General features: G+C 26.9%; 1 protein-coding gene across 2 annotated transcripts in view; it reads right to left on the bottom strand.

Annotated features, from left to right (window-relative positions):
* Nucleotides 1-226: 226 nt before the first annotated feature.
* LOC112689909 (pinopsin-like) overlaps nucleotides 227-15,965 on the bottom strand; it is a 51,544-nt gene continuing 35,805 nt past the window's right edge. For both annotated transcript variants that reach the window (XM_025563788.1, XM_025563789.1), the window contains 4 exons: nucleotides 14,278-14,473; nucleotides 12,059-12,185; nucleotides 7,280-7,513; nucleotides 227-991 (listed from right to left, as the gene is read on the bottom strand). In XM_025563788.1, the coding sequence (XP_025419573.1) occupies nucleotides 689-991; nucleotides 7,280-7,513; nucleotides 12,059-12,185; nucleotides 14,278-14,473 (860 nt within the window). In that variant the 3' untranslated portion in view covers nucleotides 227-688. The remainder of the gene's footprint in view (nucleotides 992-7,279; nucleotides 7,514-12,058; nucleotides 12,186-14,277; nucleotides 14,474-15,965) is intronic.

Below are 15,965 nucleotides of genomic sequence, written 5' to 3'. Positions count from 1 at the left end.
ATTTTCAATATATAAAACCGTATTCAATTTAAAAAAAATATTTGAAACTAATGCGTGATAAATAGTGTTTTATATTTTATGCTTAGTATAATTATGAACTAACAAATAACCTTTTTGAATTTTTTAAACTTAAGTTTATGATATTTAAGTAATTATTTATTTTTAAGTCCTCCCCCCCCAATTAAAAAATCCTGCGTATGTCACTGATAATGAAGACTATTTACAATTTTAAATAAATATTTATGCGTTTATTATATTTTAATGTTTCAGTCATCAATCTACATCAACAAATAAACGAAAATTAACAATAACCTACCATACTTGTTTATAATTCAAATTCCATTTCTATACAAAACAAAAAATACATGTATATTATATATAGTGAAATTAAAAATGTACCTACAAGTCGGTGTAAGTAGATTACCCACTATTGCTATTATCCGACTGTTGATTTATGTTCATAGATGTGATATACAACGTATTTTAAAATTTGCTTAACAATCAAAATAATTTACGTACATTTTTCCCACATTTATGATTTTTTTTTTTCAATCAAAAATATAATATATATAATTTAATATTATCCTTGTGACCCATTTTAATTTGATTATGACCCAAATATTAAGTATACGCTGAATTAGTACGGACACATGATGATAGAGGTATGTAAATGCCACCGCGGCGGTCTTCACAAGGAAACGTCTCCGATTTCCGATTTGGTGCACACACCTGGGCTGTTGTTGAACATCATTTCCATTTTGCAACCGTACTTTTCGGGATCCGTGTCGCGCCGGTGATGCTCGTCTTGAGCTAAGCAGCACATGAGCCCTGGTGGAGGGTCTGCGTCCGAGCAGATGGCACTGTTCGCTGAGTGCATCGTGTCCTGTTGGCCAGCCATCAGCTTGGACACGCCGGTGGTGATGTCGCCGTCCACAGAGCCTTCAGAAAATGTAACCGGAATGTTCAGAAAACGTTTCCACGCTGAACGAAACTGTGAATCGAATTCATAAGGCTGTATAATTATGTAACATATTATCGAGATAGGTGTATTATTGCAACCAAAAATAATAATATTAGTAATTAAAACCTAACTGCAGTTAAATACTACTGTGAAAGATCACCAAATATACAATAATATGCGATATACGAGTATACAATTACACCACAATATTTTTTGAACAAATCGTTGTAGCGTAAGGTTGTCAGTACCATTAGTTGCTCTCTATCTGTGATCTATATATAACATATCGAAGTCTCCAAAGTCAACAGAAACATATATGTCTTCTGATATTGGTAACTTAAATGATAAAATAAATAAATCTATGGATATGGTATATAATTTGAAAAATACTCAAAATAAAATAATTTCGTCTGTCAAATCTTATCGCAAATAAAATTAAATCACAAGAAAAAAAAATTTAATCCGTTATTTAATTAATTATCTCAGAAGCTAGCCGACATTGTCAAAGATTCATTAAAAGCTAAAGTTCTATCAAAAAAAAAAAAAAAAAAACTATTGGCTATATAACAAATTAATATTACTATCCCTAAAAAAAAATTATTTTCCGAATTGTTGGTTCCACAGGCTAGGGCATGTAATAATGTTTAATTCAATATTCTAGAATTTTCACCCATTGTCCTACTGATAAATGTAATGATTTATTCTTTTTTTTATTGATTTATTTCACATTTGGTCTAAAAATTCATCCGATTTTTGTGCATTTTTTGGATAAAGTTTCATTACGAATATTCTTACCAACACCTGGCGATGTGTTTGAAATATTAAAAATTAAATGTAAATTACTGTACAAGTCTAAATTTACTTCAAATCAGATTTCAAAAAATTGAACCGTAGTTAGTACAACGGAATTATTTTAAAACTGTTCTTTCTAAACTAAAATCAAGACGGGATAGAGGCAAAAATATTATTGAATATGAAGAATATAAATATTAAAGATAATAGGATGTTGTTGACTTTTGGATTTTTTTCTCTTTTTTCCTATACAATGCTATCTTAGCTAAAGATTCGTTTCATGATTTTGTGATTCAAAATATTTTTTTTTTTTACATTTTTTGACATTATTAGTTATAAATGCATATTTTACGTTATACGTTCATATTAAATGCCATTTTTGTAGTTTCTCGAAAGACAGATTTTAAAGAAAATTTAAGAAATAAAGTAAGTGTATTTTTATAATTGGAGGGTTTTGTTAAGATTATATTTAAAATCGCATATAACATCTCTAAATTACTAAATATTTATATTTATTTTTAATAATAATTATGGAAAGGCACAAAGGGAAATGATATCTTACTATATGACTTACTAAAGATGACTTGATATACTTCATATATACACCCATAACGAACATTGATGTCGAGCGAAGTTATTCATCTTACAAAAATGTATCGATGTTGTCTTTTGTTTGAAAACATCAGACACATTTTAATTGAACTATGTAATGGAAGGTAGGTATGTAAAGTAACAAGATTCATGTTTTTATCCGAATATTGTTTAAATCATTGTTTTTTTTTTTTTTTTCAGATTTTCATTGAGAAAAATGTTTTAGTAATTTCTTTTATATTTTTTGGTCATTTTCTGTATATTTTAGGGCATAGAGCATTTTTTTTCGTCATTTTTAGTAATTTTTTAAGTTATCAACATCGTATTTTTAATAATTATATTATACTATTTATTACTACTGATGATTGGAGTACTACTTATAACTGTATTGTAGCCAATGGGTTAACGGGTTATAACCTCCCACCGAAATGTTTTTCTTATTTGGTAAGATATACAATTATTTTATGACATAAGTATAATATTATATCATATCATCATCAAACAATTTTCACAGTTTTAACAAACTAAATAATAACAGATTTTATATTTTAACTTGTGTTTAATAGACTTAATTCTTCATGCACAAAAATAAATAAATTTTTATCTAAATATCCTACCTGGTTTACCACTAAATTGAAAATAATTAATATTTTCAAAAAAGATACTTCATAAAATATAAAAGCAGTTTTCTATAGAAAAAATGATTGTAATTATATCTATTATAATAAATATAATCACTATAATTCTTACAACTTACGCGCTTAGGGTAAAATTATAATATATTATACATTATATTATTATACATTATATTATATATATATATATATATATATAATATATATTATATATTATACATTATTATTATAATAAAATAAATTATACATGCTGCTATATACAAAAAGTTCAAAACTTTGTAGCAAATAATTCAAAATATTTTTCGAAAGTTTATTAATAACAAACGGTCTAATGTATCCCTTCTATCTGGAATGTATTATAATTATATTACATTATTTGGAAGTGATAAAATTTCCAAATGATTTTCTCATTATTTTTTTACTGTATTTAATCCATCAAATACTGTGTCACATTTATTTATTTAAATTTATTCACTATGCATAGAAAATTTTTTTTTTTTTCATAAACTTTACAATCTTAGCAGTAATTTAAGTCCTGGTACTGATATTATTTCAAATATTTTTTTTATTAAATTTAAATTTGTTCTAGCAGTTGTATTATTATATTTATTTAATTTATTACTAAAATCTGCTATTATTCCCATTAATGGAAAATTAGTTATGTTCCTCCGGTCTTTAAAGGTGAAGATCATTTTATTATTATAAACTACTGTCCTATCTCTAATATGTCTATCTTTCCAACAATTTTCGAAAATATTCTTATTAAAAGATTATCTTTTTTATTCCACCAATATTATTATCCATGAATAACATGTTTTTTTTCCCGTTAATAAACCTATTATTATTCCAAAAATACATATTTGACGTTTATATTCTCAGGTTGATGTTATTTGCACAAATTTTTCTTAGGAATTCAATCAAATATATCTCAAAATTCTTGCGGCGAAATTATATAATTTAGGTTTTCGTGATTATTTTTATTCTTGGATAGTCTCTTTTATATCGGGTGGGAAACAATATGTTAAATTTAAATATTTCTAATTACCAGTAAATGATTCAAGTTCGGGATTCCACAAAATCTCATTTAGCTACCCTTTTATTTAATATATTTATATATATATAAATTATATAAAGATTATTAACTCTGACTTTCTACTTTTTGTTGATGATTTAAAAATATTCCAAATTATTAACTCTCCTAATGATGATAAATTTTCTTAGAATGATCTTAATCGACTACTTAATGATTGTTGCGTTTGTAATAAATTATATTTTAATTTTGGGAAATTTAAAACTAGGAAATATTCAAAAAAGCACTAATCTCAAATTCATAATTATTAGTTAAATTATACTGATTTGATTAGTTTCTCATAAAAAGTATCTTGGTATAAACCCTAAGTTTTCTTTATCATTCGACGATCACTATGCATATGTTAAATAAATCTGCTTCAATAATAAGTCTCATAAGTATAATCTGTTTTGATTTCAATAATCCAATAGCTCTAAAATCTTTTCATTGTTCACTATTTCGCTTGATACTTGATTTTAATTCTATTGTTTGGTTACCTTATACCTTATATATTAGAAATTATTAAAACAAGGAGAATTAGACTTGATATTTGTTCTACTTTTAAATTATTTTATGGTATCATCAATTGCTCAGAATTACTAGATACATTTAATTTCTTGGTAAGAAATGGTTTTAGTTCCTCCGTAATAGGCAATCTACTACATTTTATGTGCAATTTCATCGAACAAATCATGTTCGAGAGGACCCTATAGCTAGATTAATGAGCCTTGTGAACAGGTATAATGTAGATTTATTCTTTTCTAACTATACGATTATTATTATGTATTCTATTGGGTATTTTAAATTTATAATAAAAAAATAAATAAATTATATTAATTTATGAGGATTAGGTAATCATTTAATAATTTTTTTATTCTTTTATTATTTAAACTTTAAGTTTCTTAAATTGAGTGTAAACATAAATATAATTAATACAACATACACAAACAGTTTATAGGAAACAAACGTTGAAGAGGTATCTAGTAGAAAACAGCGGTTTGGAACGATAAAATAGTGATCTTCCAATTTTTGTTGAATTGAGCAGCCACCCGAACTTAAATAGAACAGATGAATTTAATTGAATATAGATGCGTAACGCCTCAAAGCACAAAATGAAGAACTTATTGTTTTGATATTGTTGTATTGATATTTTAAATTTACAACCAATGTAAAATTGCTCTCGAAAAAACAGTTTTGAGTTAAAGAGTATGGATAGATAATTTTATGTTTCTAAAGATGATAGATACAGAATAGTAAAACCAACAATTTTTAAGGTTTTTTGAACTTTTAATTTTTAAAATTTTATAAAAAAAAAACATCTAAAATTTGGGAGAATTGAAAATTTCAATAGCCCAACAATACAGGTATATATTTTATAAATTTATTTCAAAACTATAAAATATCTATTAACTGCTTATAAAACTATTCAGTAAATGTTTCGAATCGATATACGATTAATATTTTTATAATAACAACTAAATAAATCGAAATTCGTTGAAATGCAAATATCGTCAACATATTTGTGGGAGCATCAAAAGCCCAAAACTATATTGGGCCGACTTGTTCACCTGTTATTTTATTTGATTTGTGCTAATAGTAGGGTAAGAATATAAATAAATAAATAAAATTTATATAATACAAAACGATGTATAATAAATAATTTAAAAATAATCTAAGCCTATGACAGCACAAATAAACAAATATGTAAAATAATATAATAAAATAATGTGCAACTCTATGACACGTCATGACGGCTAGGTAATATAAAACAAATAGGTATAACGGCTCAATTAATACAAAATAAATGCCTATGATGGCTCAATTAATTCTCACTTAAGTGACTGTGTCAAGTGACGGATTTTATACCACCGTGACCCACATCGGCGTATATACAACAACAATAAAATTCAGTAAAAACGTATGATTCCACGAGTGTGTGTCTACCTAGCCACAGTCACTGATGAACAATTTTTCGTCACAGGAATCGAAAACAACAATATGAATGTGTCGAGAGGATAACTGAAAATGAATTGTCAAGTAACATTCCAAAATGTTGAATATAATTATTATATACATTTGTTATTCAAAATTACAATGGAATATATCTTATGGTATGTCACAAATAAATGTCTCTTACAAATAACAGAACATTTAACGATAAACTCGTATTATGAGCAAAGGCAGAAATTACTAACGGAAAATTTTTAATTAACAGTAAGTAGCAAATAAATGCCTGATACAACTAACGGAATATTTTGAATTAAATAAAAACCATTGTATCAGGTTTATACATTTTATGAGAATTATAAAAATGCCATTTTAGCGTAAACCATTTAATTTTCTAAGGCTTATATAACATCGTTACCACTATTCAGTAAATTATTTTTTTGGCAACAAAGAAAAACTCGTATGGAATTATATTACTTGTAGTATAAAAGTTGAAAGTTTTAAGAATTTTTAGTTGCATAAATGTAGTAGATTTTCGTTATTTTTATTTTTTTGTCAATATCTATTGTTCAAATAATCATAACTTTTTTGATATCAAGCTAATTTTTTTTTCATTTTTAGCGGAAGATAAATGATTCAAAGACCAATTCAATGCAATGTACAAATCAGACAATATTTCTTCTTGTGAAATCTCTAATAATTGTGATAGTCATAGCAATCCTCTTAGTCAAAATTTTGTGTACAGATACAAATAAACGTTAATAAAAATAAATCTCTAAAATACGGAAGTTATATCATGTTTTTATCTTCATTTTTTCATATTTTATGTGTTTGTTTGAAAAATATTAACTATAAATCTTACACTATGGTTAACGATAGAAAATGTTCGCAATTTCGTATAATTTTATGAAATATTTTTATGAATGTTTCAAGTTTTTCGTATAGTTTAGAAAAATTTACAAATATTAAAAACAAAAACAGCATTTATAAAATATTGATTTTTGTCGAGATCAAATTTGATTCTTCTTCGGGATTCAAAAATTAAAATTAAAATTAAACTTGTTTTACATGATTTATCTTAATATTTATTTAGATATATTCTCAGCTAATACTTTGGGTCCTCATAATGACAGTTGCAGATGATGGTTGTAGTACTGGGATTAATTTTAACGAATTTTGAATGGTAGTTATCACATTACAGAATAAACGAATGCAATGTAACAATGAAATTGATATGTCATGATGAAATACATGAGTATAATATAATATAGCAATGCAATTTACCTGCGTATTGAGTCCTATGTAGATAATTGGATTCCAGCATATGCTCGACTTGGCGCACAAAGCTGGTATTAAACTGACGGCCGGACTGATTTGAATACCACCAAATGCAACCAAAAGAGACAGCACGGAATACGGTATCCACGCAGTTAAAAAGGCCAATATCATCACGGCCACCATTATCGCTACCCTGCATTCCGCTTTGGTTGCTTGCCCGATGATTTTTTCAGCAGCTCTCTATATCAAAAGAAATGCATAAATTACAGTAAATAGCAACAACTAAAAACGTCAGAAATATTTCATTTTTTATTAGTAAACCTAACTTTCTGAATTAATTAATTTAACCACGTTCATGAAGTTAGCCCCACTAAGTTGGCCGATAAACTCAAAATTTATAGCAATATTTTGCAAATTTACTTATAGGATTTGAAAATCACTCGGCAATATAATTTTTTTGATTGGGGGGCTATATTTATGTAGTTAGTTGATCGATTTAATTGGAATCAATGGCAATATTTTTCAAATTAATAACAAATTAATGCAAATTGGTTTTTACGATTTTCGTTTGACCTACGAGAACTCTTTGATACAAAATGTATTCAATTACATTTTTTTTAAGATATTTTTGGTGTTTTTTACCTGGCACTATTACATTTAAGAAGTGGTTATTGGTAAAAAAGTATATTTTATAATCATCTTTGAATATATTATGCTTATGTCGTTGTTTCATTTGAATTTTAAAAATGAATTTAAATGGCTAGGTTGTTGAAAAATTTGAGTTCATGAATATGAAATTAAATTACGGATGGTTATACTTTGTCTAGAATCAACTATAACCGTACATAATGTACATTGTATTGTTGTTAGTAAAATTATTTTTCTTATTGATAATATTTTTGGCTAGGTAGTGAATAAGCATTACCACTCTCTTAAATTATCTTTGAATACAGGAATATTACAGGATAGAGTTTTACACAAAAAGTGTTTTTATTTCTTCAAAAGTTTTTGTAGCCTAAATAAAAACTAGACTTGTAGAATGTAAGAAATAAAACAGTTGCATGACAAATAAAATATTATTTGTCAAAATATGACAAAGGTTTCGATTTATATTTCCTTATTTAAACAATTCATTTAATAAATGAGTTTTTTAAAAAAATGATTAGTTAATATCAAAAAATGTATGTAATAAAACGTGTAATAATATTACATATTAATTACGGTTATACTGGTATTATAATCGTAATTAATATTAAAACAAAGTTATAAATAATATTAATAACAAAAGTTTTGATGTATAAGGTAAGAGGAAATTTAAATTTTATTTGCAAAACGTGTGCTTTGTATTTTCGAAAAAAGACCATTAACACCATAGTTCCAGAATTAATTGATACAATATTATGGTCTTTATCACGTACACCACTATCGTGGACTCGCTCTTGCTCTCTACCTAGCCACAACCCAGGTAACGACAACACCGACGCGGCAAACTCAATAGTTTATATTCAGGCACTAGAGGCACGTATCTACCATAGGCGCGACTACAGGGGCATAATAAGATTTTTGACACCCCCGAGTTCAAATATAACACTCCTGTTTTTTTTTTCAGATCTGTATAATCTATAGTAACTACAGTTAAATGCTATTTAGTTTTATTTTCAGCAATTTCAGCACCCCCAATATTTGGGCTCTAGTTGCACCCATAGTGCCTACAGAAGTAAATTTTGAGGGGCGGAAATTTTTAAAGATAATAAGTTTTACGGTATTACATATTATTATATTTATATACGTTTTAGGTTTTCTGATATTGTAAAATATGTTACATATACTCCTATATGAAAAGATAATTGACAATAGCTTACCCCATCAATAGTTATCTACAGACGCGTGCACACGGGGGTGTTTTGGGTATTCAAACGTCCCGTGAAATATTTGGTTTTTTGTATGATTATTTACTTATATAATTGTAATGTTAGTTATTGATATACTTTAATGAACAGGTATAATATTACTTGTGTTTGTAAAAAACCAGATGAACCAAAATATCAAGTTAAAAATGTAATATAATTTGAAAAAAAAATTAAAATACTTAAAAAGGATGTATAAATAAAATAAAGCTATACATTTTGTATAATGACGTGAGCACCACATAATTATAAAATATACACAGATACATGCAATACCTAAGCTATACATGAAGGAACAATTACTGCGAATAAGGGTATTATAAATAATGACGTATATCTTATATTTTGTTATCGACATTATATAGTAACGAGAAATATGAACTTATTTTAAAATCGTGGGTACCTTATGTTACCTATACATTTCCAACTTCAAGTAAATGGAATTTAAAGTTTTGAGATTCTCAGTTGCGGTATTTTCCTTGTTGACGTACTTAGCAATTGAGAACATATTTTCCCGTAGATTTAACATTTTATTCTCTCAAAAAAAATGCAGTTTAAGAAAATCACGAAAAAATCTTTTGTAAAGATTTCGTTTTGCAATTGGAAAAAAGCCCTTATAAAATGAATATACCATAAAAATAACGTATGCTACAAGGACGCTGTAGAAGATACACACAATGTCCGTCTGATTTTTAAAAACAAAAGAAACGATGTGATCATTGAAATTACCAAGGTAGGAAACGACAGCAATTGAAAAATTGAAGAAAACTAACTCCTATCATTAGAGTAATTTCACTGTGTGGCAGACAATGACTTGCAATGATAGGTAACCATGACTATGGTCAACTATCAATGAAAGTTTCCAAAGAAAGCGATATAAAACGAGAATTTCGTATAATTATTAAAAAAATAAAAGTTCTACTATTCAGTAACTGATAACTTTTTTTTCCATACGTCCCCGATTATGAATATAGCTATTTTTACAATTTCTTGTCGCCGTCTTTAAATATATATATATATATATATATATAAGATTCAGGTATGTTTAGGAAAGAAATTGTTATTAATGATTTCAATAAATAAAATATCTAGCAATAAACAATTATTCTGAATTCAGTCTCTGTTCACATTGCCATAAATATAAATCTTTTATACGCAAATCATTTTCATTTTATTTTATTAACTAAATCATTGTTATTTATTTATTTTTTTACCATCCTACTTTTTTTTTTGTTAAGTTGAGTAGAAAACGGTTAAGCGGTGACCAATATAAAAAAGTTGCCAAACCGAAGAATGATCATTTGCAAAATGTTTTGAATCAAACAAAAATTGACTGATTTTATTGAAAATAAAGCTTCTTCAACTTTTTGTAGTAGTAACAGTTCTTTAGTGACTACTAATAATGGACATAAGTGACTAATTCAAACCGACTAAGTAGTGCTGATTGAGTAACTCTACGTGGTATAACTAATCGTTTAATAATTGAATTTTAAAGATTTAATCGACGCTTTTGCTACATTGACATTGACCGACATAATTAATAATTTCACATTCAAGTTTGAAAAATGTATATTATTTATTTTATGTAGTTATTAATTACGAGTATTAATGAAAATATTTGAAGCCATAAGAAATTATGTTTTATTATTTAAACAATATTTGTTACATAATAAATGTATATTTTATAGTAAATAAATTATAACTTAGTCTAATAATTTAGTTATTGATGACGGTAATTTTTCACAGGCTTACAAGCGGGAAGTATGTAATTATCCCCTGGGAAAACTCCCGTCTACATCGTCGCCGAGGAGAGGAGTTACCAAAACCGGTGACAACATACCTCTGGGTCATTATTCCACCACAGTAAACGTACGATACTACTCCATCTTGACCGGCAGCTATCGAGGATATTAGGGCATCTTGTTAAATTGATTTCCCGAAAGGAATTATCCCTGGTAAGAGTAGTAAGAGTAAGTAAGAGTTTTTTTTTTCTCGCTGATACTACCTCGAATTTGCTATAGTCCATAATAAATTTTTGGTGTGTTTAATATTTTTGGTTTAACGTACTCGTAATACACATTTTCGTCAAAAATATAATCATAAAAAATAAATTATGATAAATAATAACGAGTATGGAAATATGCGTATCCAGAAAAAATAGCAATGAGACATCGGTTGGGTTGTTTTAGTTCTCTAGCCATTTATCACCCATCCATCGTAAAGCACGGTTTACAATTGTCAGATTTAGCTCATTTGATCTTAATTTTTTAATACTCGCAGTAGCATACTTTGAGCGCCCAAGCTCATTACATTTAGCAACCCATTTTCGAATCCAACATTTCTTTTTACCTTTTTTATCTTTAGAATTTAAAATTTGATTCTTATATTCAAGAACTAAAAGCCCACAAACAGAAATAACATCGTCTGCTACTTTTGACTCTATTTCGCATACCGAATATCACTGATAATGTATACAATAACGTCAGGATTTGTATAAATGACACTTGGATTCGAGTAACACGGACGTGGCTCGAATATAAAATCTGACAAGTAAAACCGCGCTTAACTCTATCTTTCCGTGTCAACCCGCCGATAGTAGACCGACATACGTGAACCGCGGCCTCGAGCACCACACGTGCAACGCGGATCATCGTTATAAATATCCACAATAAACGGTAAATGACCGCATAAAGGCTATTTTGGCAAAATTCTCTACGATTTTTGGTATTCGGTTAACATACACCAGTGACCGTCAACATTCATCGACTACGGTACAGAACATATTTGTGTACAGATGTTGTAAAAAGTACAAGTATAATATATGTATATTTTATTATATAATCTCTATATGCAAATGTAATTATTTGTAACAACTTACCTTTCTCACAGTAATTACGAGGTTTACATACGAATATATAATCACGGTTAATGGTATGAATAATCCAAACACAAATATGTATATGACATAATTGCTGTGCTCACCACTCTCCCAATCTATCGAACAGCTAGAAACAATTTTTTTTTTTTCATATTAATTAATGAAATAATGTTTTTGTTCCTACGACAAAACTAACGCTAAGAAATAAAATATATTACAATTAAAACAAATATTTAAAATTAGTATCAATAATAATTGTTTAGCAATTTTTTTTTTTTTTTTTAATTGAATTTGAATTGAAGGACGTTTAAAAAAGTTTTTAAAACAATTTATTTTACGGACAAATATAGAAATTTCTTATATTTATAATTTATTGGCCTGATAACTTATGAAATATTTATAGTGACATATTTCCATAAATACCCGATGATTAACAAAATACAGGAACAAATTTGGTCTGAAGTACATACATATAATTTATAATAAATAAAGTGATTCCGCACAGGAAATGTATTCAAATTGTTCACGATAAAGAGATGTACCTATAGATCAAATAAATTGCTAATAGAAGAATATAAATACTTCATGTTGTGAAAATGGCTCTATCGACTTAATTATAAATTTTACTAAAGATTGAATATTTATGCATATTTGTATCGAAATTTTTATGTTTTTATTAGAGAACGGATTTTTTTGAAATAAATATGTTAATTTTCTTTTAAATATTTTGGAACACGAGTCAATAAATATTTTTAAATATTTTACAAATAAATATAAATGTTTTGTATTATTGGTGTTAATTGTGGAATTTCGGTTCTTATTTTAGTATTTTATGATTTACGACGCAGATACAATAAGGTATCATTCTATATATATCTAAATAGTAGGAACAAATTTCAGTATCTACTCAGTTACATTCAGTTGTCTTTTTAATCATCTTGTTTTCGTGTCGTGGTTGTATGTGTAATTTGAATTCGTTAGTTTACGTAGTAAATTTTACGTTGGTTTATACATATTTCATATTATACTTTTGGAAGTGATGGACGAATTTGTATATTGTCAATCTGGTGAAAAATTAGTATCTATTGACCAACATGGTCGTATTAGTTAGCACGTCAATACTGGTAAGACAATAGGAAAAAAATATATAAATTTCAACAAAATTCTGTCTACATAATCTGTATTTAATATTAGTAAGAATATTTTTAATAATGGTTTGTGTCATGTACTAACACGTTTAGACATCACTGTTAATGTTTAATGAAAGAATTCTGCATTTAAAGATTTTATGCAGTGGTGTAGTTATAGTTTAAACCCAGGGGCCCAATCATATTGTTGCACCCCTCAAGAAAATACACTTTTTAGGTAAATAGTTAGATGTTATATGACTTATATAAAAAAATATTAAATAATATACTACTAAAGAAAGTATTGCCATTGCGTACAGATAAAACGGTAAAAACAAAAATTGAAACTGTTTTAAAGAAAAATGAGGGTTACAAACCAATGGTTAAAATGTCCAAAATTTTATTTGGAGACGAAGAAAGACTTGAAGGTGTTTACTCAAAAAATCACCCTTATTTTAAATTTTAAATTTTAAATTTTAAATTATATGTTGTTTTAAAATCACGAAGACTATTTGGATGAAGCAAAATAAATATTTTTAAAGTATATTATGTTCAATATATTTTTTACGTTACATTAATTTAATTTTAAAATTTGAATATTTCAAAAGTTTTAAATTAATATTAATTAATATTAATAAAACAATATATAATTAAATATTTTTAATTTTATACTAAATTAAAATCCGTTTCTTAATTATTATGAGTCTATCATAATTAGGGGTGGATCGATTTAGAAAAAATACATGGTATCGAACGATATTGGTGGTATCGATTTTATCAAGTATTAGTTTTTTATCAAAACAAAATATCTAAACAGATATCATAACAAAAAAAGAACCACCAGCATAAAATATTTATACCAGTTATACCACAAGATCGTGGTTTCGGTTTATCCGAATTGATATCGGCTTATGGTACCAGTTCATGATCTCTGTCAAAAAAGATTTTTTTATACATCTGGTATTCGGTTATATATGGGTTACGTGTATCGGAAAATCGGATATCCATTAAAAGTGGTGTCGATTTGTCCTTAATTATAATATCATAATTATTAGCCATTTAATATTAATATTTGTCCTTTTTAAGTCTCACCTGATGTCAGCCGATTCGTTAACGTAACGATTCCATCCAAACAACGGAGGTACTGTTACGGCGAAAGCGTAAATCCAGATTCCACCAACTGCGTATAGTGCAGTCTCTTTAGTTAACCTTTTACTACTGAACGGATACCGTATCATTAGGTATCTATCATACGCTAGCACGGTTAAAGTCGTAATTGAAGCTATTCCTGTAATCAATAGTTCAAAAATTGTACTAAAAGTAGTTAATTTTTGAGTCTCAACAGTTTAAGTTAGTATAATTTTTATAACTTTCGATCAAAAATAATAAGTTATTATCGTAAAACTACAATACTTGGACAAATGAAACATTTTTATGAAGTGATCGCTTTCTCTACATCCAAGCTACATCTTAAAAAATGTAAATTATTTCGTTTTCAAAGAGTTAACATAGTCTAAAGTTTCTGATAAAGTGTTTAAAAATAAAGAAAAAATAATAATATTAATTTAATATATTTGAATAAAAACAAACTTATAAACATTTTAGCATAAAAAACGAGTTTTTTGGAATCGTTTTACAAATCTTACAATTGTCGCGTTAAAATCCTATAATGTTCATGTTCAAATTAAGAACAATAATGTTTATTTTATTCTGTTGAGGTAAGTGTAATAAAAAATAAAACGATTGATCACTAGTAGAATACTTGACCCCTTTTCCCAAAGTTAACAGTCATTAAGTATATAAGTATCCGCATTGTACACATTTAAACACTTTTACATTTAAACAAAGAAAACAACACATTCTCAACATTTCTAGAAAATGGATTTCATTTAAGCTGCGCAACTAGCTCAAGTATTTTGAAGTTATTGAATCTCCTTTTAAATTCGAAACATAAATATTGAATTATATTTATGTGATTTGTAGGATTATAAATATTTTCAGAATAATTAATTATTGTTTCTTGAAGCGTAGGGAAATACTAGACATCACCATTTTTCATTTTATTTTCCCAATATGCTAATTCACTAAAAAACGAACATCTGATATATTAATAATTTCCCTTTTAACTCTAAATATAGGAAATTAATTTCTTCAGTAATATCAATTAAAAATGCAAAATCTTCAAGCCATTTTATATCCTCTTATTCTTCATAAATAATATTAATATTTGGTAAAAAATAAGCTGAATTTTATATATTATCACCAATGGATATGAATGTTGATTCTGTCGTTCATCATATTGCATTGTCAAAACCATATGCTTACATGCCTCTAATTTCAGAGAAATTTTCAGTTGAAGATCAAATATATCATTGGGCTATTCAATTTAATATTCTTCATAATGCAATCAATGACTGTACAATTGTTAAGAGAAAATTATTCCATGATTCTAATGGTAATCGGAAGTTAGGTACTATACTCGTCATTTTCATTTATTATCTCTACCAAAATAATATACCACATAAATAATACATTTAATTTACCCTTCTATAACCGCCTTTTAAACCACAGAAACCCACTCTGCGCGATATTTCTTCTTTGAAATCTTCTCAGACGGCTAAAGAGCAAATGGTGTAGAAGCCTACTGACAAATTAATTCAATTTTAATACTCATATTTTTTTTTTATTGTAGTACCTCCACTGGGAGGCTTCAGTGCTCTGTTGTCTTCATCTATTATTTTTTTAATTTATTTTTTTATATACTATCTCTTACTCCCTTA

The sequence above is a fragment of the Sipha flava genome, unplaced genomic scaffold, assembly GCF_003268045.1.
Source record: "Sipha flava isolate LNK unplaced genomic scaffold, YSA_version1 47_pilon_pilon, whole genome shotgun sequence".
Classification (NCBI taxonomy): domain Eukaryota; kingdom Metazoa; phylum Arthropoda; class Insecta; order Hemiptera; family Aphididae; genus Sipha; species Sipha flava.
Note: the sequence above shows the minus strand (reverse complement) of the source record. Positions and strands in the feature narration are given on the sequence as shown.